At 41.7% G+C, this 25993-nt stretch overlaps 1 protein-coding gene across 2 annotated transcripts in view; it reads right to left on the bottom strand.

The window, feature by feature from the left end:
• Positions 1–18986: 18986 nt before the first annotated feature.
• Positions 18987–25993, bottom strand: part of HSPA4L (heat shock protein family A (Hsp70) member 4 like) — a 66565-nt gene continuing 59558 nt past the window's right edge. For both annotated transcript variants that reach the window (XM_065596372.1, XM_065596371.1), the window contains exons 18-20: positions 21517–21636; positions 19827–19988; positions 18987–19223 (exon numbers count right to left, since the gene is read on the bottom strand). In XM_065596372.1, the coding sequence (XP_065452444.1) occupies positions 19029–19223; positions 19827–19988; positions 21517–21636 (477 nt within the window). In that variant the 3' untranslated portion in view covers positions 18987–19028. The remainder of the gene's footprint in view (positions 19224–19826; positions 19989–21516; positions 21637–25993) is intronic.

Raw genomic sequence — 25993 nt, 5'->3', positions numbered from 1 at the left:
CTAGCAACTACAGCTGAAGCCCCTGCCATGACATCTAAGCTATTATTGTTACTTGTGATAGCTTGATTAAATATGCCTACTCGCATGGGTGGGTAGGGGAGGCTGTGCTTCCCCAAACAGCCAGGCACGGCCCTGCTTCAGCCTGCCCCAGCCAATGTTCATGCGCTACCCATGCTACAAGCACATCTTCATTTGCAGTGCAGACCTACTCTTAGATACAGAAACAAATATGCAAGCTCCTCTTATTGTCTGTAAATAATCTGTCTGACTCAAGCCCCTCCTTTCTGTGTCTCATTGGTGGTTAGCCTGCCACCTGTTTTCATTGTATATCTTGTAGAGCATTTGCTGCCCTCGTCTTATGCAGCTTCCCAGTATCTTATTTGTGTAGCTAAATTATGAATGAAGAGCTTATCGTACCGCTACCAAAAATTGGTTTGTGCTGCTGGGAACCTGTGGTAATAGTATTCACTGCTGCATCTTTCCTCTTTCATTTACAGTCCAAGGACAGGTCTACAATCCGTGACATGGCTGTCAGTGATGATGACTGCCTCCTGTGTGCAGCTGACCACATGGGTTACATCTATATTGGAGCATCACAAAATATGCTCTTCGGGGACCAGAGGAGGAACCACCAGCTTGTGAGCAACACTTTCTCCTCCCCCTTCAATCACAATGCCCCTTTACTCTGTCACATGTTGCTGATAGCTGCATAACAGATTTGTATCTTGTTTTTTTCCCCATCCCTTTGTCAAGTGCTTCTAAGTTGGAGAGCTCATAGCTGCAGTGTTACAAGGTAAAATAAACTTCACAGTTGTTCTTTACTTCTTAAAGAGATGCCACTTGTTCTTCCACCTATAAATGTATCCTTAAATTATAGTTTTTCATAGGGAACATAAAACCAAGCTGCTGACTATTTGAGGTTTTTAAACATCTTATGTACTCTTCATGAGGTTAGAGAGGTCAGCCCATGTTCTGGCTAATTTCTAATTAAGCAATTTCATTCTGCCTAGCTACATTCCTCATGCAGTGTTAGATGGATGCGGTATCTTACAATGGGGATAGCTGCTGGGCATAGTTATATAGTAATCATGTTCTTCCCCAGAGGTGGCTGTATTTCAGTGGTGAAGTGATTTGTGTTAGTTTGCAGACAGCTCTGAGATGAAAAACCCTTTATAAGTATGCTGATATTGGGAACTCTGCTAGTACAGCCAAGTGCAAATGATAGCCACCTCTTTTCTGTATCATTTTTTTTTCTGTTCTTTTCTTTCTCTTCTCTTTTCATCCACTGTCTATCTTTCCCATGCACTATTACAAGACTTTCTTTTGGCTGAGAGTCATTCTCTTAGGAACTGCCGGCCATGAGGGTCACTCCATCTGCTGTATGGAAGGCTCTAAATTCGGATACTGTGAGAGAACAGAGGGAGTGGGGGAGTTGCCTGGAGCAGGCTCGCTAAATGAGCCAACCAGAAACACCTGGTGTGGGGAGGGAACATCAAGCAGCTGGTTCCTAATAAGAGAGCTGACTCTCGGAAGTCTCTGAGGGAGTCAGCTTTAAGCAGGGCATTTGTAAGCTGAGTGTCAGTTTGAGTTCTCCTAAGATCTATTAAAAGGATCTTATGAAGAAAAACTCTACTCACCCAGGCTTTGAGGTAAGAGCCATGCCCTGGGACAGACTTATGGGACTTAAAGTTTTGCCTTTTGGGTTCATTTATCTGAATAAATCCAGACCCAATATGGGTGGTTATTGAATGAGCAAGTGTATGGTGTTTAGTTAAAAGGGCCTGGAAGAGGGAGGATAAAGAGTAGAGCAGTGCAGAGGCACCTTGGCTAGGAGGGGACCCATGGGGTGGGGTGACTCATTTAAAGATACAGTTGAGGCTTTTACTATTTTTATTCTGTCCTAATTTAACCTGGAATTGTTTTCTACTTTTAGTTGGCTCCTGCAGTCCTAGTAGAGCAGGTCAGAATGGCTAATTTAAGAGACCAAAATTTGCAAGTTTGCCAATTTCAGTGTATTATCTTTTACATTTGTTATAGTGCCTGTTTTGTTTAGCCTGCTAGTTTGCTGCTGCTCATAATTTCCTAAACAGATGGGAGAACCTGTTATTTTGAATTCATTGACCATCTGGGAGTCAAATTTAGTTGTAGCTCTTTTTAAGGTCTGCATGTGGAACAAAGGAATGCTCCCTCAGGAAGAGGGTTAAAAGCGCACGTAAGAGTGGTAACTGATGATGCTTAAGTGGCTTCATCTACACTGCAGTGGGGGGTGTGATTTGCAGCTAGTGTAGACATATCTGTGCTAGCTGTAGTATAGTTAACTTGCTAAAAATAGTAGCGAAGATGCAGTGGTGCACACTGCACAAGCCCACCCATCCCCTGGAGTACATACTTGTGCAGTCTACTCTGAACCCTGCACCGCTGCATTTGCTGCCATTCTTAGCAAGCTGGCTAGAGTATAGCTCATAATGTGACCGTGTATGTCTGGGGCAAGCTGCCAGTCACATCTGTAGCATAGATGTAGCTTAAGTCTCTTTCACACTCTGTATTGGTCCAATAAAATGTGGAGAACTACCATAATAATAGCTCCTAATGCATACACTTAAGGATGCCATAAAGAAGTTTGTAAAGTACATTTGAGAGGACAGGAAAATGGGAGTAGGTAAAGACATCTTAACAGGCATATAAGATTCCAGGGTTGCTTGTATTAGTTCGTTCCCATTACCTTTATTTCAATATATTCTTCCCATCATGTCAGCTTTGAGATGTGATAGACATGGCCTCCCTTGAAACATTATTCTATTAGTGTCTGTTTCTAGTTAATCCAGTTAGAATGGTTCCCAACTTCCTGGGGACTTTTTCCTTTTGGGGCTAGACTACCTGGTGCAGCAATGCACACTTCAGGAGTGTAATTTCTAAAGTGCACTAACATGTTGCCTGCTAACTGGTCCTTGTAGACCCTGTTGGTGTACACCCTCTACAACAAAGGCTCCCACAAAGGCTGCACCTAAACAAAAGATTATGAAACCAGTGAAAGTTTCTGCTCCTCGTGTTGGTGGAAAGCGCTAACTTGTCAAACAGTAGTTGGTTGCATTAAATAAACATGTGACTGACACAAAAATAAATAAATAAATAAAAGCTCCCTAGTGTGCTTTAACGTCATGCTGTTGCAAATAGTAGTATGTTAAAATGCACTAGGGAACTTTGAGCCTGCACCAGCAGGATCTACATGGACCAGTAACTGAGCAACACATGGATGCACTTCAGATATCTCCCCCACACTTCGAAGTGGGGGGGGAAGGGGGTGTGCGTGTGTGTGTGTGTATTGTTGCACCATGTGGACAAGCCCTTAGTATTACAATGTAAATCAATTTCTCTCTCTCTCTCTCTCTTCTCCCCCCCCCCCCCCACCTTTTCAATGGAGCAGGGTTGCCCCAGTGAGTGAACACCAGCTGCTTCTCACCTCATCTGTGGACTGCACGGTGAAGCTGTGGCGCTTAGAAGGGGAATATGTAGGTAAGTGAAGAACAGGGTGGAAGCAACCCACCATATTGTGAACTGGCTGCTAATGAGGATCTAACCACTGTCTATCTGATCCCAGATAAAGTCTCTGTGACCCATAGTCATTCACAGGATTATGTTTGTGTTAAAGCAACAAGAATCTTGCTTGAGGATATGAGTCAGTGTCCAGTCCCTTGTTCATTAAATGGCTCAGCCTTTGACCACTAAGACAGTGATTCTCAAACTTTTGTCCTAGTGACCCCTTTCACACAGCAAGTCTCCGAGTGTGACCCCCCCCTTATGAATTAAAAACACTTTTAAAAAAATATTTAACGCTATTATAAATGCAGAAGGCAAAGTGTGGTTTGGGGTGGAAGCTGATAGCTCATGACCCCCCACATAACCTCATGACCCCCAGTTTGAGAACCCCTGCACTAAGAGTTCAGTGGTTAGAAAAGCAGAAAGTTATGAAATCTCCCTCCCCTTTGGCCTGTAAAGGAGTCATGAGTCAGACATGTAATTTGCCACTGATGCAACTTAAAACAAGACCCAGATTTTTACCATGTCTTCGTCTTTTGTTGGTTTTTATTCTATTAGGTACATTTGGTCAAAAAGATCTGTGGAACATCAAGGATAAAATGTCCTGGCAGAGCAGGCCTAATCCAAACAGCCACACTACTCCAGCTGCACCTGCTAGGCAAGTGTCGGCAATAAAACCAAGCTGTGCCACAGGAAGGGAAGATGAGGCAAACAGCGCAGAGGTGGGAACGCTTTTCATTATTTATATTGACTGACTTTGTTGCGGGGAAAAGATTCCATTTCTCTGACGATTAATGTATACTACAGCAGGGACTTATTTGTAGTTTATGAATGATTGTGCTAAAAGCGTGGCTCGATAGTGATGAGTATGTCAGTAAAGGAGCTTAAACACAGTGATGATCAGCAGAAAAGAGATCCCTCCTTAAATACTGGTTTCTTCCTGCTCCTAGAACAGACTGTGAAATGGTTGTGTGGTACTACACACTTCTATCTCACTGACACCATATCAAACTTGCTCCTCTTGGTGGGGTGGGGGCAGTGATTTTTCCTTTATAACATCCAGGCCTGCAAACACAGCCTAGAATCTGGGTCTTTCCTCTTTCATCTCTCGTTCTCAATAATATAGAGGTTCAAAAAGGCCAAGTTCTCCTCCCAGTGACACCTCTATAATTCCATGAGCCTTCTATGGATTTTGACCCAAAGTTTTGCTGCATATCTGCAACTTTCTGGATGAAAAATTATATGCATGAAATTGCACTAGCACTGGTCCAGCTACAGTTACTGTCACATGTGAATAAGTAATTTTTTGTTGTTTAGCCTGAAAGTCAAGTGGCTTCTCCTATGAGCCTGATTAAAAGATGATGAAATTGCAGAAGAACTGAAACAAAGGCAGAAAGCAAAGTCCGAACACAGGTACTCACCTTCATTGATTTCAGGGGCATTTTAAAGGGCATGACACCAAGGTCACGCTAAACTGAAGTGTGTGTGGCCGGTGGAGGAGGCACTATCAATCTCTATATTTAAAACATGATCAGTTAGCATTCTTCTATCTGAGATCTTATCTCTACATTGCCCATGTGGGTGTGGCCAGGTCCCCCCCCCCTTTTTCCCTTCTCCTCCCTCTTCTAACCATCCTTTTGAGTGGGGAGAATGTTCTATATATACAAAACTACTAGTGGCTTATTTCCTTGGGAGAGTCTTCTGGTCTCTTGGATCCTTTCATCCCTCTCCACTCCTCCCCAAAGAGGACCTGGGTTACTTTCCTTCTCCCTTGAAGGAATCTACACCAATCCTTGAGTTTGAGAGAGAAGATAGTGGCACTTCCTTTCCAGAGAACAGATCCTTCTTCCTCTGCAGCATTCTGAGCCCATGGTGGCCCAGAAGGAGGAACTGAGTTTCTCAGAGTACACATGTGCTACTAGCCAACTGCCAGGGAAGCCCAACGGGTGGGATTTGCAAACAGGAGTTAGCCAAATTGTTACAGCACCTAATTTCTAGGCAACCTGCTGCCAAGTGGAATCCATAGCCCCAGGTTAGGCACCAGGCTCCCCATACAATGGAGGAGAAGTTAAATTGGCAGGGCAGAGGATGAGGGAAGAATCACAAAGCCAGCATTGCTGAGCAGGGAGCCACCTAAGCTCAACAGCACAAAGTACAGGGAGGGATATGGCCTTAGCCCCACCTCTCACAGGGAGGCATTTCCCTCTGCTTGTGTTTCACAGCTATGAACTCTCTAAGCCAGGTCAGTCCTTCCACTAAAAAAGGTGGTGCCCCCCACTTCACACACCATAGCCTAGAGTAGCTAAAGCACTCCTCCACAATATGGGAGATCCTGATTCAAACCCCCACTGTGCTTAAGGTGCAATAGGGATTTGAACCTAGGACTCGCAGATGTGTCCTAACCACTGACTTATGAGATGCTCTGATGTGGGTGTCTCAGTCACTCCTGTTGAAGTGCCATTATGTATGAAGAACTTTAAATATTAACTGGGGCAGAGTGTGAGTGACTCTGTAGCCCAGTGATTAGGGCAGTCACTTGGGTGGTAGGAGAGCTGAGTTCAAGTCTGTGCTCCACATGAGGCAGAGTGGGGATTTAAACCTGATTCTTCCCCCTCCTGGGTGAGTGCTCTAATCACTCCCTTATTTGGATATAAGGGGGCACTATCTCCTCTGGATGTGCTGTAAGGTGACCTCTGAGCATGTCTATAGGATTGGAGCAAAGACTCAGTATGTGAATCCAGTTGGGGCTTGGTGGTGTCAGGACTGAGGACTGTGCTCATGGCCACTGGCAGAAATTCTGTGGAGTTGTCCAATGGACACTTAGGTTTGTAGGGAGTTAGGTAACAGCTGGGTGGGGAATTTGAAGATCTGAATTATTATTATTATTATTATTATTATTTTTTTTTTGGCATGGGCCCCTTAATCCTCAGTCCCACCCAACAAACCTAACTCTGCCTATAAACAAACTTTCTCTAGCTGCAGTTTTCCAAGTAACCCAAGTACACCAAAACGGAAAGATCTCTTATAAAGTGGTTATGGCTGGCTAACGAATGGTGTGGGGATGAGAATGTATAATCCTGTCTAAAGAATCCACGTGTTTGTGCATTTACCAGAGTCACTAGAGGAGGCAAAGCTTGCAGGGCTGCTCTCAAAGGATGAGATGGACAACTGTAAATAATTATAGCAGGCAGTACCATGAGAGCTGTTATGCAAGAAACCACTCAGATATATCTCGCTCATTGCCATGCTAAGTGCTTAGATTGACTTGCTATCCAGGGAGCAGAGGGTTGGGTAAAGAGAGATGCTGCCACTTGAGAAAAGAGCTGGCAGCGTATGAAAGGTACTGAATGATTCTACCCCAGCATAGAATTAAGCTGCAGTGCAGATTCAAATAGGGAAACAGGATTTCCCCCTGCAACTCCTTTTTTCAATTGCATTTGTTAGATAACTAGCTCAGCATCCACATTGTCATTGTGAAGTATCAGTTACAGTAATTATTCACTGTATACGTTGCTCACTTGCACTTAACTTGGGAATGCCCTCTGACTGATACATCAAAACAAACAATCCAGGATCTCCTGCCTCTGCTTTTGTCCATGTCTGGGCCTCTTAGTTATGTGCGGTGTCAGATGCAACTAGCCTAATGGAATCCGAGGAAGAACATAGTGCAGTGTGTGCTCTTGAAGTGCAGTATGGAGTGGAACAGCTGTTTGGTCTAGTTTGAGGAAACTGAGATGAGGCCAGTTTTCATTGGGGACAAACATGTTTGAAATCAAATTTGAGAGAGGAGGTCCCCCTTTAAAAGGTCACCTTAATGTTTCCCTTCCTTTAAAGAGAATTGCACAAACATCTGCATTTGTTTGCATGTCACTTTTTCAGAGCACATCATTCTCAACTCCAATCCATTAAACACGAAACCAGAGCGCTAACGACTTATCACTCTCTCCAGCTGTAAAAAAGAACAGGAGTACTTGTGGCACCTTAGAGACTAACAGATTTATTAGAGCATAAGCTTTCGTGGACTACAGCCCACTTCTTCGGCTGCATATCTCTCCAGCTGTGTGAGTTAATGTGTTTGCCAGCTACCTTCCATAAACTAAAGCCAATGGGATGTAATGATCCAGACAATCTGGCATTCTAACATGATACTTGAGAGTGCGTTTGAGGCAGATGCTACTTGCCTCCCAGTATGGCAACAGAAAAAGGCAAGTTCTTCACAAAGCATCACCCCTGTATCTGGCTCATTCTTTTAAAGTGACAAATGTAATTATGGGAATCTTAGGCCTTTATGCAGTTGTTCAACTCTTGTTACTCACCTTCTCTTGACACCATGAGAATTATGGTCCAATTATTGGGCTGCCTTTCTTTCGCTTTCCTTCCTTTTAGGGAAAGTGACTGAGGTGGTTTTGGTGAAGCAGCTGTGGCGTTATCAGGGAACTTTGACTTCTTTGCCTTCCAGCATAGCTTTAAACATAAATAAGCTAAGCTTTAGAGGTGGTGGCTCTGTAATGATTGACTAAAAGCAGGTGACCACCTGCTTTTTTACCTCTAGATATGGGATTTGTCTTTTGATGCAGGATTAAACAGAATCCTACTGGAGTGGTTGCTCTCACTGCCTGGGAGGACACAGGGAAGTGTTTGGTCAAATGTGCATTTGCTCCAAGGGCAGCCTTAGGTGGGATACTGCAGGGTCCTAGTTGATCATGCTTCATACACAGCATGTGAAGTCACTAGAAGAGAGGTGAGGTGGCTTGTAGTGGTACCATCCCTATACTGCCACAGTGTGTGGTAGGTTGTGTTTTTTTTTTTTTTTTAACTCTTAACTGAACCATGTACTTAGCCCTCAACCAGAGCTTGATGTGGATTTAACTGGCTTAAAATCTCAATCCCCTCAAGTGGTGGACCTATCTAACCATTCAAGCCTAAGGTCCTAATGGAACCTCAGGTGCATCTGGCTCTCCAAATCCTAATAGGAGCAAGTGTGCTTTTTCCCTTGGTAAGGACTATACAACGGTTATCCATATCTTTGTGCAGAGATGGCTTACTGCAATGTGCTTTCCATTTGGTCAAACCTAACAGAACTTCTAACAGATGGAAAATCTACCTGTTTCTAGAAAAGTAGATAAACTGGTAGGTGATAATACATGAGTGTTAGAGCAGCAGTTTTCTGTGCACTGGTTCATTCTGCTTTTTAAAACATGTTCCCTGAATGTGGACACTCTTAAAGTGAAGTTTTAAGACATGTCTGTTAGATTCTCACTGAAGACTGTGCACGGCACTCTCAGACCTGCTCACAATGGGCATCTGCTGAGAGGTGATATGCTGTAATCTCCTACTGTTTCCTGTGCAAAATGCCACCTGTTTGAAAAGCACCATAGCTTTTATGCCATTCTATGCTTTTCTGTAGGGGAAGAAAGAGTCAAACATAGATTCATAGATTATAGGACTGGAAGGGACCTTGAGAGGTCATCGAGTCCAGTCCCCTGCCCGCATGGCAGGACCAAATACTGTCTAGACCATCCCTGATAGACATTTATCTAACCTACTCTTAAATATCTCCAGAGATGGAGATTGCACAACCTCCCTAGGCAATTTGATAAAGTAACATCTAGGAGCCAGTTCAGATATTCCTACTGTGGAATATCTATTGCAAAACCACTTTCTCCAAGCTTGCACAACATGTGGGATGAATAAAGCCCATAGTAGTATGTAGTCTACCACTTCTTTAATGGAAATTTGTTTTGGAGTATTAACCAACGTTGTCTAAAGAACTTTGATTTTTGTACTTTTTTTTTTAAATTTGTCCCTTGAATGTTGGTATTGGTTTAGACCACACTTAAAATCTAAACATGTTAACAATTAGTCATGAAACTTGAAACAAAGATCCTAGGTGTTGTGATGTCCTATATTCAGCTAATTTAGGCAGTCTACACAACATTATAGTACACCCTGCAAGTACAAAACTGTACTCTGACACACAGCAAATATCCCTGCTATGTACTAACTAACTTTAAAGTAATGCTGTCTACATGTACAGCCCCATAAATATTCAAAGTACTCTGAAAATGAAAGCTACTCTAAAAGACTAAGCATTATTACAATTGTTATTCTATACTAGGGCAGAAAGACCTTCACTCCTAGTAGTCTGGTTTTCAGGCATGCTAAACTTTAGAATGAACAAATTCAGCATACAGGCTTGCAGAAATCAAGCACCATGTTTTGTAGCAGAACTGTGCCAATCAATTGTTTGCTGACTGAACAAGAAAAGTTTTTTGACCTGAAACAAAAAACTCCCTAAAAGCAAAGGGAATTTTAGCAATGCCCTTCACAAAGCAGAGTGCCACTGCTTCCCTCCCCCATCCCATGCGTTGAAGCAGCAATTTGAACTTGAGTGTTTTTCTGCTCCAATGACTCGTTATTTATACAAAATTAGAACAGCTTCAACATGAGTGATGGGGAGAGACTCCCGCATGTGCACCCTTTAGCCCAGCAATTAGGGCACTTACCAACAATGTTGGAGGCCCAAGCTCAAATCCTTGCATGAGGCAGTTTTGGGACTTAAAGCAGGGTCACCCATATCCCGAGCACGGGCTCTAGCCACAAGGTTATAGGATATTTGGGGGGGTATTATACCACCACTTCATCCTCCACAGGTTTTAAGAATAGGAGTTAAGTCACCCTCTGACTCTAGCCTGAAAATTGTTTTGGCCAAAACTATATTTTAACTTGAAACTGCATTTTTCAGTAAATGTCAGAAAATGGTTGCCTAGTTCTAGTAAGGCAATGACAATTGCATAACTTAAGTATTTAAAAACTAAAGAACAGTGGCAATTAGTCCATGAGCTTATTGACAATCCTCAGAGCAGTAGCCAGTGCCCCCAGAATGTAACCTTGGAATTTGCAACTTCTGTAATTCTGGTGAGACCGTTAGTGGTTCTACACTGAGGGCATATCTACCCAGGGACAGGCTGGAAAATAAATCTGAACCAACTGAAAGTGTGAATTAAAGGTAGATTAATTAAACTATTAAACCCCTGTGGAAAGCCACTGATTCAGAATTAAAGCGGCCTTAATGAGAACCACATTAAGGTCACTTTAATTCTGAATCAGTAGCTCTCCACAGGGATTTACTCCACAGCTGTGGTTAGTTAAACTATATTAATCTGGATGAATTTTCTGGAGTGTCCATGTAAACAAGGCCTGCATCTTGGTCCTTGCAACTGGCCCTCTCCCTGATAACTACCTACTCTGTTACTGGCTCCCACTCGCTTTTTCAGATTAGGAAGCAGCAAAAGGGTGGCAGGAAGTTCATAGCCTGGAACTCAGTTCTGTGTTGAACAGCTAGCTGATGGAAACAGATGGGAAAAGCATGTATGGGTAAGCATGTCCCTCAACAGTTAAGTGAAAGAGAGAGCATGATAGGGACAGGAGGGGAGAAGAGGAGCCAATCCCTTTGTTGGAATAGGGGTAGATTGTCCTAGAAAACCCATAACAAGCATATTGGTGTGCAGACTTCAGTACAAGTTCTTGAGTAGGACTATAGGTCTGTTTAGGGACTATCCAATTTTACCACCAGATTGTTCAGTCTCACTATAATCATGGGGTCTGGCAGTGGAAATGAATGGTAAAGTAATTCCTTCAGCCAATAAATTGTCCACTCATTAGTTGTGAAGACTTAGATCCACAAACCTTGCTTATTTTGACATTAAATACTGTAGCTAATTCTTTGATTCCTAAGCAGCCTACATTCATATTCAGTTGCTTCTGTATGCTTGTTCAGCTGAATCATAGGATATTACTCACCTTTATAAAACAGTTAGCTGGATCTCTCTAAGGAAAATGTACTGTAATAGATGTATAGAATCAGCATGATTCTATAGCCTCTAAAGCCATTTTAATGAATGTGGATTATTGGTTAAAGCTGGAAGAAGTTGCAGTCAGACTTATCCAAGGTCGTCACTTCACCTGTGCCCTCAGTTTTGCCATCTAAATTACGAATAATGATGCACTGTAAAGCTGAGAATTACCACTGAAAAATACTATGCAATAGCCACATTAAGCACAGAAAGTATTGCAGCCAGTTGAGGGACACCAACTCAAATCTATTTGTTGAAAATGAGGTTTCTTATGTGAGTTTGCTGCTAATATTTGTGAGGAATTACATGTTTCTTTGAAGACTGCTCTGTTGCTGTGACAGAATATGACTAAAGTATAGTAAACTAAACAAAAACAAAGCTCTCTAGTCTTTTTTGTACTAAATTTGCATGTTACTTGTACTAAAGAATCTTGTATTTTGAGAGTCCGCTTGTGAATAGTTAATTATTCTAACTCACTTTGCCACAGCTGTGCTTATGAAGGACTCAATAGGACACACACACCCCCCCCCAGCAGGGGGGGAGGGAGCAATGGTGGTCCTATCAACTGACAAGGATTTGACTTAAGTGGCCAATTCTCTCCCCCCGCACCCCCCCCCCCCCACTTCATGCATATGTTCTAAAGACTATATTCCTTTAAGTGCCAGTTAACCTGCCACTACTTTCTATGGCAAAGTCACTTGTGCTCAACAGGAGTGCTGCCAGCAAAATCACTGTCACATTTAGTATGATTAGCAATATATAGTGGAACAGGGGTAGGCAACCTATGGCACGTGTGCCGAACACAGTAAAGGAGCTGATTTTCAGTGGCACTCACTGCTGGGGTCCTGGCCACTGGTCTGGAGGGCTCTACATTTTAATTTAAAATGAAGCTTCTTAAACATTTTAAAAACCTTATTTATTTTACATACAACACTAGTTGAGTTATAGTATAGACTTATAGAAAGACATTCTAAAACCATTAATGTATTACTAGCACATGAAACCTTAAATTAGAGTGAATAAATGAAGACTCTGCACACCACTTCTGAAAGGTTGCTGACCCCTGTAGTAGAAAATAGATGGATTGAGAGTCACTTTAGTCTAAATACAGTATCTTAATTATTCTGCTGTACAGGTTAGCTCCTCAAAATGGCTTGCATTTTTTTCAGTACATTTGAAAACTCCCATCAGAATGTAGCCAACGTAAGGGTTACTGTTTTAAACTTTCAACTGCACAAAATCTGAAATACCCTATTTTGTTTCACTACATCTTTTTTGACTTTGTATTATAAACACTGTTAAACTGAATCCTTTAATGTTTCTAATCAGCATTAAGCCTGGGAATAGCTACTCCCATTATGCAAGGGAATGGCAGAAAGGTTCACTATTTTAAAAAAAAGTCTCGGGGGGGCTTGATTATGTTCAAGTAGCAGGTTTATATATATTTATTATAAATTATACACAACCTCAACAATCTGAGTTGCCATTCAAAAATAAATTGAAGTATTTGTCAATTTGCACATGATCAATCACTAATATAAAGATGTAATTTACATACATAGTAAACATTTTCCATACTTTAACACTGCTGTAAGTCTATTCAAGTTTCACACATTCCCCCTGCCTTCTGAAGATATGTTTAGAATACATAAACAAAAATGACAAATATGCAACATCCAATGACTATTAACTTGTCATGAACCACAGTTAACTACAACTTTTCAGCACTTTTAATATGGGTGGCTGGTTGTATTTAGTTCAGACTTCATTTTCAATTTAAAATACATTCTTCAAATCATAACATTGCAGTGGTTTCTGCAATGCAATGGTAGATGTTTGAGACACCCAAAAAAAGCAGTGTTTTTTTTTTTTTTTAAATGGTTATATCAGGTCAATCGTAGTGTAGCAACAAAACTTAAGCAAGTAGAAAATATTCATGAGGCAGTGTATTTCAGATTAACAATCACATGCAACTATAAAGTAATTATGCTAGTTATTTTACTCATTTATGTAATTGTTGGACATTGTTGACCAGATCCCTGGAATTCTTCCTAAAGTATTTACTGCAAAACATTCAACATTCTTTACTATCTACTCATTTACTTTACTATTCTTCTAAAGCATATAAGGTTTATATTTACACTCAAGCTGTCTTGTGTTCACAAATGAAAAAGTATCATGAAAAATAACCTTTAACTGAAAAGTCTGGAATAGTCCACATTTTACCCCTCTGGTAACAGGATTTTTTATTCCCATATTCTGTAACAAGTTTTCTATTTTCAGGACCACCATTTTGATGCATAGCTCTTTAGAAAGTTTAATGTACTAAGAAAAAGATACTAAAAATACAAGTAGCAAGATTTCTCTCTCGGTTAAGGGCTATTAAGCAGTAGAATAGTGTAAGGAAACTTGCCAGGCACTATCACTGCCTGTAACTAAACAGGAACTTCAGTTTAAAGGGCTGTTAATCCAGTGCCTTTCAAGCAGGGAATTCTCTTACCATCATTTGACTGAATCCATTTGTTAAATGGGGAGGAGGGGAAGAGGTAAAAAGTAAAGATAATTATGAATAGGGGTCTACGACTCTGAAATAGGAAATGGAAATTAAAGCCTAAACCTAGGCAAGGTAGGATACCTTAACATTGAAGGGAAAAGGTACATATTCAGGAAGGTGTCAGATACGTAACACACAATGCAAAGCAAAGCCGGTATAAGTGAGAAAAGTTATGCTTAATTTCCTCCAAGATGGAAATCTAATTGAATAATAAATTAATCAGTGGTGGTTTTTGGAGCTAGAAGCCCTGCTGAAGGACAGAGATCATAGCTATCCTGGCTGCTGGGAATGAAATTAGAACTATGTCCTGTAAGATCTGCTGCCTTCTCTGAAGCAGATCAACAGACTTGCTCCCACAACCCCAACCTATTTTAGACATTTACAGTTCAAGGTTGATCTGTGAAGACATTGGGGTAGGGTACAAATTGCAAGGTCTGTAAAGCCAGGGTGACAGGAAAGAATGTTGTGAACATCAAAAGGGGTGGTTTTTTCTGATGGAACAGCAGGAGTGGGGGTTGGGTAAGACCATGCAGTTAGTTCAACTCAGGATAAAATGACCATGCTCAGTGATTTCCATTCAACAATTTGGGGGAGGGGGAGAAGAGGATGACAGAGAAAATATGCAATATTTGAGTCTTGTTCAGAGTCAAATACTCGGATATTAAGTGCTCTAAACAGAAAGGAGCAGCTCGATTAGGAGGAAGAAATAGAGGGAGGTGTTTAACTTTTTCAGCCTATATTAAATAAATTGACTATAGGGGAAACCACTGGACCATGGTTTGAAAAAGTAACCGCTAAAGCCACAGGTTGATGGCTAGGCTAGCAACTTCCTTTCACTCTTAAGTATCAAACCACCCCTCACTGCATATGTAAGTTGTAACAGGCACCCATGTGCTGTTGAGTTCTGTCTCAGTGATGATGCATCTCAGCTTCACCCTTGTAGGCTGTGTAATGGTGACCTAAATTACCTTCAGACAGACATGGTACTTCAAAGGAGGTGTAAAGTGTTGCCACAGCTGTAGTATGCTACAGCACCCTTACGTTTCCTGCTGTAAATTTCAGGTATATACAGAAGCACAATGCTTTAACTATCAATTAGAGAATTCATGGAGATGGGAAAAAGAAAGGAAGGCCTCTTTAATCCTATTTAGCAACTTGCCTTGGTGCCAGACTAAAATGACCAAGAGAGTCAACAACAGACAAAGGAAGAGGGCAGTAGAATCAGTTTGTGTTTAATCAGAAGTAGGGAAACAAATTCTAAAATGTGTTTTTTTCAGTCCGTTTATAATAAGATTCCTGCATACTGAACCAATGGACAGGTTTGATTATGAAGCAGAGTTTCTTGCTAGTGCATTTCAAAAACTGATGCAAATCTAGATTAGATTAAGAAAGCCAGTACAATACACAAAATTTTGATCAGTCAATTAGCTGTTTTCATGACTCCACAATAAACTGTAAACCAAAGCTCTTGATTTCTTTGATCAACCCACTGAAGAGCCACACATTCTGCCTTCCACCATGTTCACTCTGTAGTTCTAGTTACCAGTATGTAAAGTTTTATTTTTCACTATTTTAAGCTACTGAATGGAATTAAGCTAATAAACTTTAATCAAGATGGTTCTTGAAAACCTCTCTCTGCTCACTTTTTTAATACATCTATTTCCATACCCATAAAACAGACTCCCACTGCATCTAGAAAGTCCATGCCATTCTTAGAGGCACTGCTGCATCTGCCTCTTTCCTTGCAGGAAAAAAACTTAAGGGGTCTTCTAAAACAGCTCAGATGTGTGTGGACTACTAAAATATCAAGGTTAAGATGCCAGCATTTAAGTTCTAACCATCTCCTTCTTTCATTGCATAAACATAAGGCCAGGACATTCTAATACACTACTGCTAGTACTGTGTACCCAAACACGTGTATCATTCTAATGGTGTGTCACATTGCCTAAGATGATACCTTTGTTCTTCTCAGGGTTGACAAGTGTGCCAATATATACACGTGATTCTGAAAAACTGTGGCTTTTTTATTACTAGCAGTTATTCTATGAATCTCAAAGAAGACCTTTCAAAATTTGTGCTCGGGTAAGATTTCCTGCTAGAATATCAGACCAGGGCCTCTTAATATCAGTACACTTTTTTGAAGCTTTCAAAGTTGGACTACAGGTTTTAACCCAAGACTGTCAGAAGGGGAAGCTTTAACTCCTGGTAACCCAATTACTACTCATGGAATAAATCTAGAAGTTGACAGGCTTTTGGATAATATGATGGTAATGGTTTGCAGAAAATAAGGATAAGCCTAGAAAAGACTGAGGGAGAGCACAAGTAAACAAACAAGTGTTTGGAATACTCTAGATAATTTTGCACAACCCTTCAAATATTTATTATCCTTACATTTATACTTAATATATTAAGTGCCTCTTTCTTTTATGCTTTAAAAACTTTTAAAACCAACTTGGAAACAATGCAAATATTTCTACAGCATCTATTTTGCTACTGTGTCTCAAAGCCTCTCCTAACAGATACCTCCAAGTTAATTTCATTATATTCAAAAGTTAACATATTGTAGCTGATTGTGACATTACTGGGTTACATCTGAGTGTATGTTTTATGAATACCTGCTTACGAGCAGTTTGGAATACTAGGCCATGCCAGATACTAGTGGGATGCAAGACTGAACTATGTAGTCATACATTTGTTAACTTAAGAACAGGCTGTACTGTAGCTATAGGGGGGAAAAAACAACTCTGAACATTAGAAAGTGTGGAAAAACTACTTTAAATCCTATTTCATAAGGATAGCTAAAATTTTAAATAAGGTCTATTTTTTTCATCGGGGGAGGGAGAGAAAAAGATTTTGCAATTAAAGGTCTGAATTTATGAAGTCTTAAAGAGAAAAATGGCAAAAGTGACCATGATTCAGGATCCCAGATTGTTTTTGGTCACCACTAATATCTTTAATGCAGAAAACTACATGTCTCTAAAAACAAAAGGCTAACTAGTTAGTGTCAGCCTTTTGTATTACATCAACATTTTTATTATTGCTGTGATTTATATGGCAGTACATATTTATGTAATTGATCTTGTTTTTAGGTTGAAGATAAATACTATCTTCTGTTCTATAGTTTGTCAAGACCATATAAACTATCAAATCCTACAAAAGACATCTTTCCTCTGAAAGAACTGCAGTCATATTACACAGTCTAGGGTACAGTCTTCATTAATATACTGATGGAATGTAAGCACTTGCACTAAGAGCTGAAAAAGCCTGACATTTGTTTACATCTTTGCTTAGAGTCAATCCACAGCAGTAACAAGCTTACAACAGAATAAAGACACCAAACAACTTACTTTTGGAATGTGTGATAAAAAACAATGGGACGAGGTGGCAAAATGGTTTAATGTACTATTTGGAGCTAGGCTTGATTACAAGCTGATAACATTTTATGGTCTCATCTCAGTCCCTAGTAGGGATTTTGTCATAGTTTTTCTAGAAAGTGCTACACCACCTGCACTTCCTTGAGTGCCAACTCTGTACAACACTACTGCATATGCCAGTGACTATCTAACGATGTCAGAATTTCTTAAGAAAATTTAAGGAAAGGATTCACCAAAGACTGATTCAAAACATATTACTCCTGTTTCAAATTACACTTTTTTTACACTAACCTAGGAAACAGTTTAAGATTAGAATTTTTCCCCACTAGCCTGTTAGCTCGACAAGACAATGTGTGAAAGCAAATCATATGATTGCCCATTGTAAGTAGTCTTCATTATGAGTGTTTTGATAGTGATGCCATTTTTTAATTATAGTAAAAAATCTACAGCCTTGTCCAATATCAGTTGGAGATTTTATAATGTAAAATGTACATATGATCTAGGTTTAACTCAAATATAGATTTGAAATAAACCTTGGTTTCTCAACACTTCTGCAACAGCTTGCATTTGGCAGGAATGATTCAGCTCCCCACACATAATTTGTGTACTTACTGCCTGTTTAACATATTAACATCCCTCATCATAAGGATCATTTGCCAATTATAGTGTAAATAGTCCCTTCTGCTTTCATTTCAGATTTTCAGTAATGTAAAGGATTTAAATCCACACCTTAGAATTAAATATGCTAAAAGCCAGTTTATGAAACAATATTAGGGTTTTGGGGGGGTTTTTTTAAGCTATTTCTCCTGTAATGGTGTACAAAGATGTGCTGTTTTCTCAAACATGTATTGGTTTTAACTGATGGGAAATCTAGCCAATAAAACCAGATGTAACAAGTGCAAATTAAAAAAAAAATCAATGTTTCTTTTGAAAGTGTAAGATAAAGTTAGTCCTTGCAAATTCTATGTACTACTGTAACTCTAGTATCAGTCTACCATGAGCACAGGTACATTTGGTGCAAGTGTATGAAGAGGCCAACCAAGAATATTATTTTGAACAAATGACAAAGCCAATTTACCAGTATTTTATAATTGTTTGTTCTTAATTCTCAAATTAAGAAAATTCTCTCTTCTAAGCTTGTATGTTTTATATGAAAAAATATAAAGACCTTACAGTTCTCATCAACAAGATGAACTAGTATACTAGCTAGCCTCTATTTTAATATTTAAATAACAGTACAATAACTAGAAAAAAGGTCAGTGCTTCAAGTGGCAATATTTACACCACTTCAATTCCAATATTTTTCCAAAATAAAGATGCAATTAAATCTACACTTCAGCATCAGTAGTGCAATACAGTGTCCTTTTCTGATTAAAGGAACTGAGGTTTATCCACAATAAAAGCTTTAAATAAGGTAGATTGTTGCTATTTATATATCAATTCTGTATGTTTGATATAAAATATATTGGGAAAGCTTAAACTGACTTTTACAATCTACATTCGGCTAAAGCTCCACATAAGCAGGATCAATGGAAATGAACATTGGAGGGTACTCAATATAAAACACATTCAAAACTACTGCAAAGAACAAAGGACAGAAAGTTGGCTAAGAATAACTGAACAGCTGTAGTGGTACCAGACATAAAAGAAGAATGGACCCTGTAGTTACTTGCACTATTTTAATTAAGTGAAAGAAATATGTAAAATTTAGTCCACTTCCATTTCTCCAGATGGTTTGGTCTGCTGAGAATTGTCCTTTGCTGGATCTGGTTTTGTTTCAGCACCACTCTGTCCATTCACTGGTCCGTTGTGTTCACCATTGGCTTTTGTTTGAGCTTCACTTGGGGGCTCCATCCTTGGCTTAGGCTTGTAAATAACAGGGTTACAGAAACTATCCAATTCCTAATTATATTAGAATTGAAAAAATAGTATGTTCATTTAGAGGTGAAACAAGCATTTAAAAACTTAAACTGTAACTTCTCAAATGTATTCCTTAGTACATCTAGGACAACAGAACTGAGAGGCTTTCATTTCAGATTTTCCACAGAATCTATGATTTTATTTTAGAGTTTAAAGTGTGAAAAGCTTGCATGATGGATGTTCTTTGTCTAATTCTACTTCGCTGAAAAGCTTTGAAATTGTTTCAGTTGGAATAGTTGGCAATTTCCTATAAAGCTTGATGCAGTAAAATACCAAGTACTTAATGTATAAAGTAAATAGGGTCACTGAGAAATATTTAATCCCATATCACTAAGAGTAGGATTGATTCAGACACTAAATAAAGATACCACCCCTCCCATTCATGTCTCTGGTGAAAAATCCCTGTAGACTTACTATTCTAGGTCAAGACTAGGAGAAAGCCTATTAGCAAAAGTACAGGACCACCCCTAATCTCCGCTACCCCATTTTGCTCTCCAGTCTCCTGAGATTCATGTGACTTCCATAAATATTTATCAATTTCTTCCCTTATATTAGGATGTCATAGGTACAATTATGCTTCATTACCTTAGATTTTGCTAGTATTTCTGCCACCTTCACAACTGGATCCTGAGTCAGACATAGTTTATTCTGGGCATTCATTTTGGTGTTCAACCAATTCATGGCTTCACTGATACACTTTTCAACTTTCTCCACCTCAGCAGGATCAAGATGATCATATTTTTCATCCTAAGAAGAGAAGTATTTTGTTTTAAAACACCACAATTAATTTATGGGGCTCACTCTGGTAAAAGGTGTCTACAGGATTGCACGACAACAATTTCTATGATAAATCCATGCATGAATTAAAGTTTAGAGGGAAGAAAAGCTTTGGCTCTCAAAAAAATCCTTACAGGGAGGTTTCATCTTTGTTCCTATTTAAGTGCTTCAAGTTACTCTTATAGACAGCACTCTAGAGAAAACACAAATTTGTATTTTACATTTCTGTAAATTTACAATTAGCTGTTCTTTGATGCCCAATATGGTTCAATAGATCACATCAGTTTCCATAAGTAGTTTATTTTAACATATGCACTTTGGCAATCCCCACCAACTAAAATTACACTTAAAGTACAAGACTGAAATCTTGAATTATTTCATTTGACTGATGCAAAGAAACCCCTTTTCCTCAAGCTCTAGGATAGTATTTCTAAAAGCACCTCCCGTATATACTCGTTCATAAGCTGAATTTTTTTAGTAAAAAAGGGAAGCACCAGAGAAGGGGGTCGGCTTATGAACGGACACAGACCCTCCCCCCAACAGAGGGAGCAAGGGGAGCCAGCAGAACCAGAAGGGAAGAGGTGGGGCCAGAGTCTCTCCACTTCTGGCCACACTGCTCTCCCCCCAGCCTCTGAAGCAGCTGCAGCCCCAGGGCTGGCAGGCTGCAGCCGCTTGGCCCTGCCCCCCAGAGCAGGCTGTGGCCGAGCTGCCTGGGCACCAGCCAGGCCAGAGCCTCCTCTGACCCTCCCCAGATAAGGTGGGAAGGGGAGAGTAGGGGGGGTCCCAGGCTAAGGGTGGGGTCTGGTCACAGAGGTTACTCCCCTCACCCCCAGCTTCTCCCCCCCCAAAATTTCCTCACCCGTTGCTGTCCCAGCCCCTCAGGGTAAGCAGCTGGTGCACCGGGACACTTTGTTTACTTAGGTTTACCACCATGCCTGTGGACGCTAGAGGTAGACAAACCATCTCGGCCCACCAGCGGCTTATTCTGATAGCCTGAGAGCTAAAGTTTGCTGACCCCCAAATTATAGGTTTGGCTTATGAACAGGTCATAAAAATTTTCCGTTTTTACTTATCCATCTTGAGGGGGTCGGCTTATAAATGAACCGGCTTATGATCGAGTATATACTGTAAGTGCCTTTGAAAACTTTATTTCTAGACTTAGGGTTGGTCTATGCTAGCAACTTATGTCAATGTAACTGTTTCTCAGGCATGTGGAAAATTCACAACTCTGAGTGTTACAGTTATACCAACCTAACTCCCGTTGTAGACAACGCTATGTCAATGGGCTTCTGCAGTCAATAACTACTGCCTTTCAGGGAGGTGGACAACCTAGGCTAAGTGGAGATGCCATCCTGTTGGCATAGATGGGGTCTTCCGTGAAGCACTACAACAGTGTAGCTATGCCACTGCAGCATTAAGTGTAGACAAGCCCTTAGTTTTTTTAAAAAGGTTTTACTCGCCTAGATAACACCCATTCCCCAACTGTATTAATTTGTACCTTATTTTTGAATGCTTCTACTGCTTTCATTAGAAGCTGGACCTTCTTTCCCAGGTCATTTAAAGCTTTTGGTCTCTCTTCATGTTCCATGAACCTTTCCTGAATAGGCTGACCAAATTTCTGTAAGTATAAAACACAAAGACCATGGTACATTGTATAATTACCTCCAAAACAGAACTAAACTAAGTTCTGAAGAATTCCAAAACTGCACTTTTAATTAAGCACTTCTTTCCCCTGCAAACATTTATGCTTAACCAACTCAGTGACTGAATGTGATAGTAAGATAAAAATACCTTGCCCCTGTCTGGGTGAATATCCTACAGTAAAATGTTTTCCCAGAGATTACAATTAGAAGAGGAGGTTACTCACCCTGTGCAGTAACTGACGTTCTTCGAGATGAGTGTCCCTGTGGGTGCTCCACTACAGGTGCTGGTGCGTCCCTGCGCCTTCGCCCGGAGATTTTTACAGCAGTGCTCATAGCGGCCACGCATGCTCAGAATCTGCCCCCCCCGCTGTGACTCTAGGGTAATAGAACGCATGCGTGGCCGGTCTCCTCAGTTCCTTCTCTACCACGGAGGCCCCCCAACTCCGAAGTAGAGGGGAGGAGGGTGGGTAGTGGAGCACCCACAGGGACACTCATCTCGAAGAACGTCAGTTACTGCACAGGGTGAGTAACCTCCTCTTCTTCTTCGAGAGATGTCCCTGTGGGTGCTCCACTACAGGTGACTTAAAAGCAGTGTATCTTAAGGAGGTAGGGACTTCGGATCTGGTAGGAACGCTGTCGAGAGTACCGCCCTGCCCAAGCGTATGTCAGATAAAGGGCCTTGAATAAGGGCATAGTGTTTAGCAAAAGTATGGTCAGATGACCAAGTGGCTGCTTTACAAATGTCAGCCAAGGGGACTTTGCGTAAGAACGCGATGGAGGCAGCCAGAGATCTAGTGGAGTGTGTTCTAATGCCATCTGGAGGTGCAATCCCTTTCATCTGATAGCACAGTCGGATGCACTGGGAGATCCAGTTCGAGAGTCTCTGGGTAGAAATAGGCATGCCCTTGGAGCGCTCTGCAACAGAAACAAAAAGTCTAGAGGAGTTTCTAAAGGGTTTGGTTCTATCCAAATAGAATGACAAGGCTCTGCGAACATCTAGTGTATGCATTGAGGCTTCAAAGGAGTTTGCATGTGGTTTCGGGAAAAAAGTCGGGAGGTGTATGGGTTCATTAATATGGAATGATGAGTGTACCTTCGGAAGAAATTTGGGATGCAATCTGAGGGTAACCTTGTCTTTAAAAAATATCGTATATGGTGGATGAGCCATGAGAGCTGCCATTTCTCCTGCCCGTCTGGCAGAAGTAATTGCCACTAGAAACGCAGTTTTCATGGAGAGGTGTAAAAGGGAGCACGTGGCTAGGGGTTCGAAGGGTTGTTGAGTTAGGGCAGACAGTACCAGATGAAGGTCCCAGGGGGTGGTTGGTTGTTTAATGTCTGGATATAAGGTTTGTAGGCCCTTGAGGAAACGCTTCGTAGTAGCGTGAGCAAAGACAGACATATCATCAATTCTGTCGTGGAAAGTCGTAATAGCAGCTAAATGGACCCTGATGGAGCTGAAAGAAAGGCCGGCTCGCTTAAGGCCCAAGAGATAGTCCAATATAAGCGGAAGAGGTACCGAGGTAGGAGAAAGGTGTTTGGCAGAACACCAATGTGTGAATCGTTTCCACTTTTGAAGATAGGTCTTGCGAGTAGATTGCGTTCTGCTATGTAGGAGCACCTCCTGAACTTGTTCGGAGCAATCTAATTCGCGTTGGGAGAACCACGTAGGAACCAGGCCTTGAGGTGAAGCATGGACAGGTTGGGGTGGAGAAAACGACCGTGCTGTTGAGATAGAAGGTTCGGAATAAGCGGCAGGGAGACTGGTGGTTGGATTGACATTTTGGTGAGGAAGGGAAACCATGGTTGTCTGGGCCACGATGGGGCAATGAGGATCACCTTGGCTCGATCCGTTCGTATTTTTATCAGGACCCTGTTGAGAACTGGTATCGGGGGAAACGCATAGAATAGGTTTCGGTGCCATGAGATCATGAATGCGTCCCCCAGGGAACGTTTGCCCAGTCCTGCTCTGGAGCAGAAATTGAGACATTTCTTGTTCTTTGCAGTTGCAAAGAGGTCTATTGTAGGGTAGCCCCAGATGCTGAATACCTCGTGAATGGTTTTGTCGTCTATCTCCCACTCGTGGTCCCATGGGAAGCGTCTGCTCAGTTCGTCCGCTGTGGTGTTCATGATCCCGGGAAGATAAGCAGCTGATACCCGGATGTTGTTCAGAATGCACCAATTCCAGAGCTTCATCGCCTCTGTGCACAGCGAATGGGAACGAGCTCCGCCCTGCCTGTTTACGTAAAACATGCAAGCAATGTTGTCCGTCATTATGCGTACGTGATGATGTTTGATTAGTGGCAGGAAGTGACGGCACGCGTTGCGAATGGCTCGAAGTTCTAGTACATTTATGTGCAGGGAGGTCTCGGTTGGTGACCATAGTCCCTGTACTGTGTGATGAGACATATGTGCACCCCACCCTGTCATAGATGCATCGGTGGTCAGAATGCGTGATGGAGCCTGTAGAAGAAACGGGACTCCAGAACAAAGGTTGGAGTGGACGGTCCACCAACGTAGCGAGCCTTTGACTGGAGTAGGCAGGGAGAGAGTCTTGTTTAAAGAATGCATATTCGGTTTGTAAACCGTTGCCAACCACGCTTGGAAGCACCTCATGTGCAGGCGTGCATTCTCGACGACAAAAGTGCACGAGGCCATGTGACCTAGTAGTTGTAGGCAGTCTCGGGCAGTTACCTGAGGGCTGTTGCGAATAGTTGTGGTCAGTTGTTTTATGGAATTGTAGCAATCGGGTGGGAGCGATGCCAGCCCGGTCCGAGAGTCGAGGTCTGCGCCTATGAACTGAAGGTGCTGGGTGGGGCGTAATGTGGATTTGTCTCTGTTTATTTGTAGGCCGAGAGAAAGAAAACACTCGACTGTGAGTCGTGTGAACCGGAGCGCCTCGTCGAATGTTGAAGCTTTGAGGAGGCAATCGTCGAGGTACGGAAATATTATTACCCCTTGTCTCCTGAGGTAAGCAGTGACTACAGCTAGAAGTTTGGAAAAAGCACGGGGGGCTGTAGATAGTCCGAAGGGGAGTACCCTGTATTGGAAATGTGTGGAACCAAGGGTAAACCGGAGGAAACGTCTGTGGGCCGGATGTATAGTGACGTGGAAATAGGCATCTTGTAGGTCGAGGGCAGAAAACCAGTCGCCCTGCTCCAGCGCTGGGATTATGGTATTGAGGGTCACCATCTTGAACTTTTGTTTTTTGATGAATCTGTTGAGCCGCCTGAGATCGAGGATTGGTCGCCATCCCCCATTTTTCTTCTCCGTTAAGAAATAATGGGAGTAAAAACCCTTCCCTCTGTGTTGCTCTGGCACGACTTCTACTGCTCCCAGATGAAGGAGATGTTGCACTTCTTGGAGGAGTAGCTGCTCGTGAGAAGGGTCCCTGAAGAGGGACGGGGAGGGTGGGTGGGTGGGAGGTAAGGAGAGGAACGGGATGACGTATCCAATTGTAACTACCTCTAAGACCCACTTGTCGGAGGTAATCTTCCTCCATTGTTGGAAAAAAGGTCGTAGGCGGTGTCCAAAGATTGGTGTGTCGGCTGAAGTGAGGGCATTGCTTTCTAAACCCTCGACCAAGTTTTCAAATCTGCCTATTAGCTGATGGGGGTTGAGGCGCCCCTGTAGAGTTTGGGCGACGTCGCTGGAATCTTGGTCGTGGACGTTGCGGCTGTTGCTGTTCCTGCGGTCTATGGGAAGGTTGTGTAAATGCGGGATAACGTGGCCGGTGGTATGGTTGGTATCGATATTGTCGTCTCCTTGCCGTAGGTGTCTGGAGACCTAAAGACCGGAGGGTTGTTCTGGAGTCTTTCATTGAATGAAGCACTTCATTCGTGTTAGAAGCAAAAAGTTTGTCACCGTCGAAGGGAAGATCTTCAATCGTGTTCTGAACTTCTCGAGGAAAAAAGGAAGAGGAGAGCCATGAGCCCCGTCGCATGACTATCGCTGTAGCGGTAGATCTTGCCGCTGTGTTGGCTACATCGAGGGCTGCTTGGAGAGCGGTACGTGAAATGGCTTGGCCCTCAGAAACTATAGCTCTGAACTGTTGTTTTCTTTGTTCTGGAATGTCATCAATAAAGTCCATTAAATTATTATAGTTTTTATGGTCGTATTTTGCCAGGACTGCGGTATAATTAGCTATGCGAAATTGGAGGGTGGAGGATGCATAGACCTTGCGACCGAACAGGTCCAGTCGTTTGCTATCCTTGTTAGGTGGGGCAGAACGAGAATACTGTTGTCTAGCCCTCTGGTTCGCAGCGTCTACTACCAATGAGTTTGGTGCTGGGTGAGTAAAAAGGAATTCAGAGTCCTTTGGAGAAATAAAATACT

The sequence above is a fragment of the Chrysemys picta genome, chromosome 5 (genome assembly GCF_011386835.1).
Source record: "Chrysemys picta bellii isolate R12L10 chromosome 5, ASM1138683v2, whole genome shotgun sequence".
NCBI classification, from domain to species: Eukaryota; Metazoa; Chordata; order Testudines; family Emydidae; genus Chrysemys; species Chrysemys picta.
The sequence above is the reverse complement of the archived record's forward strand: the minus strand, read 5'-3'. Positions and strand labels throughout refer to the sequence as shown.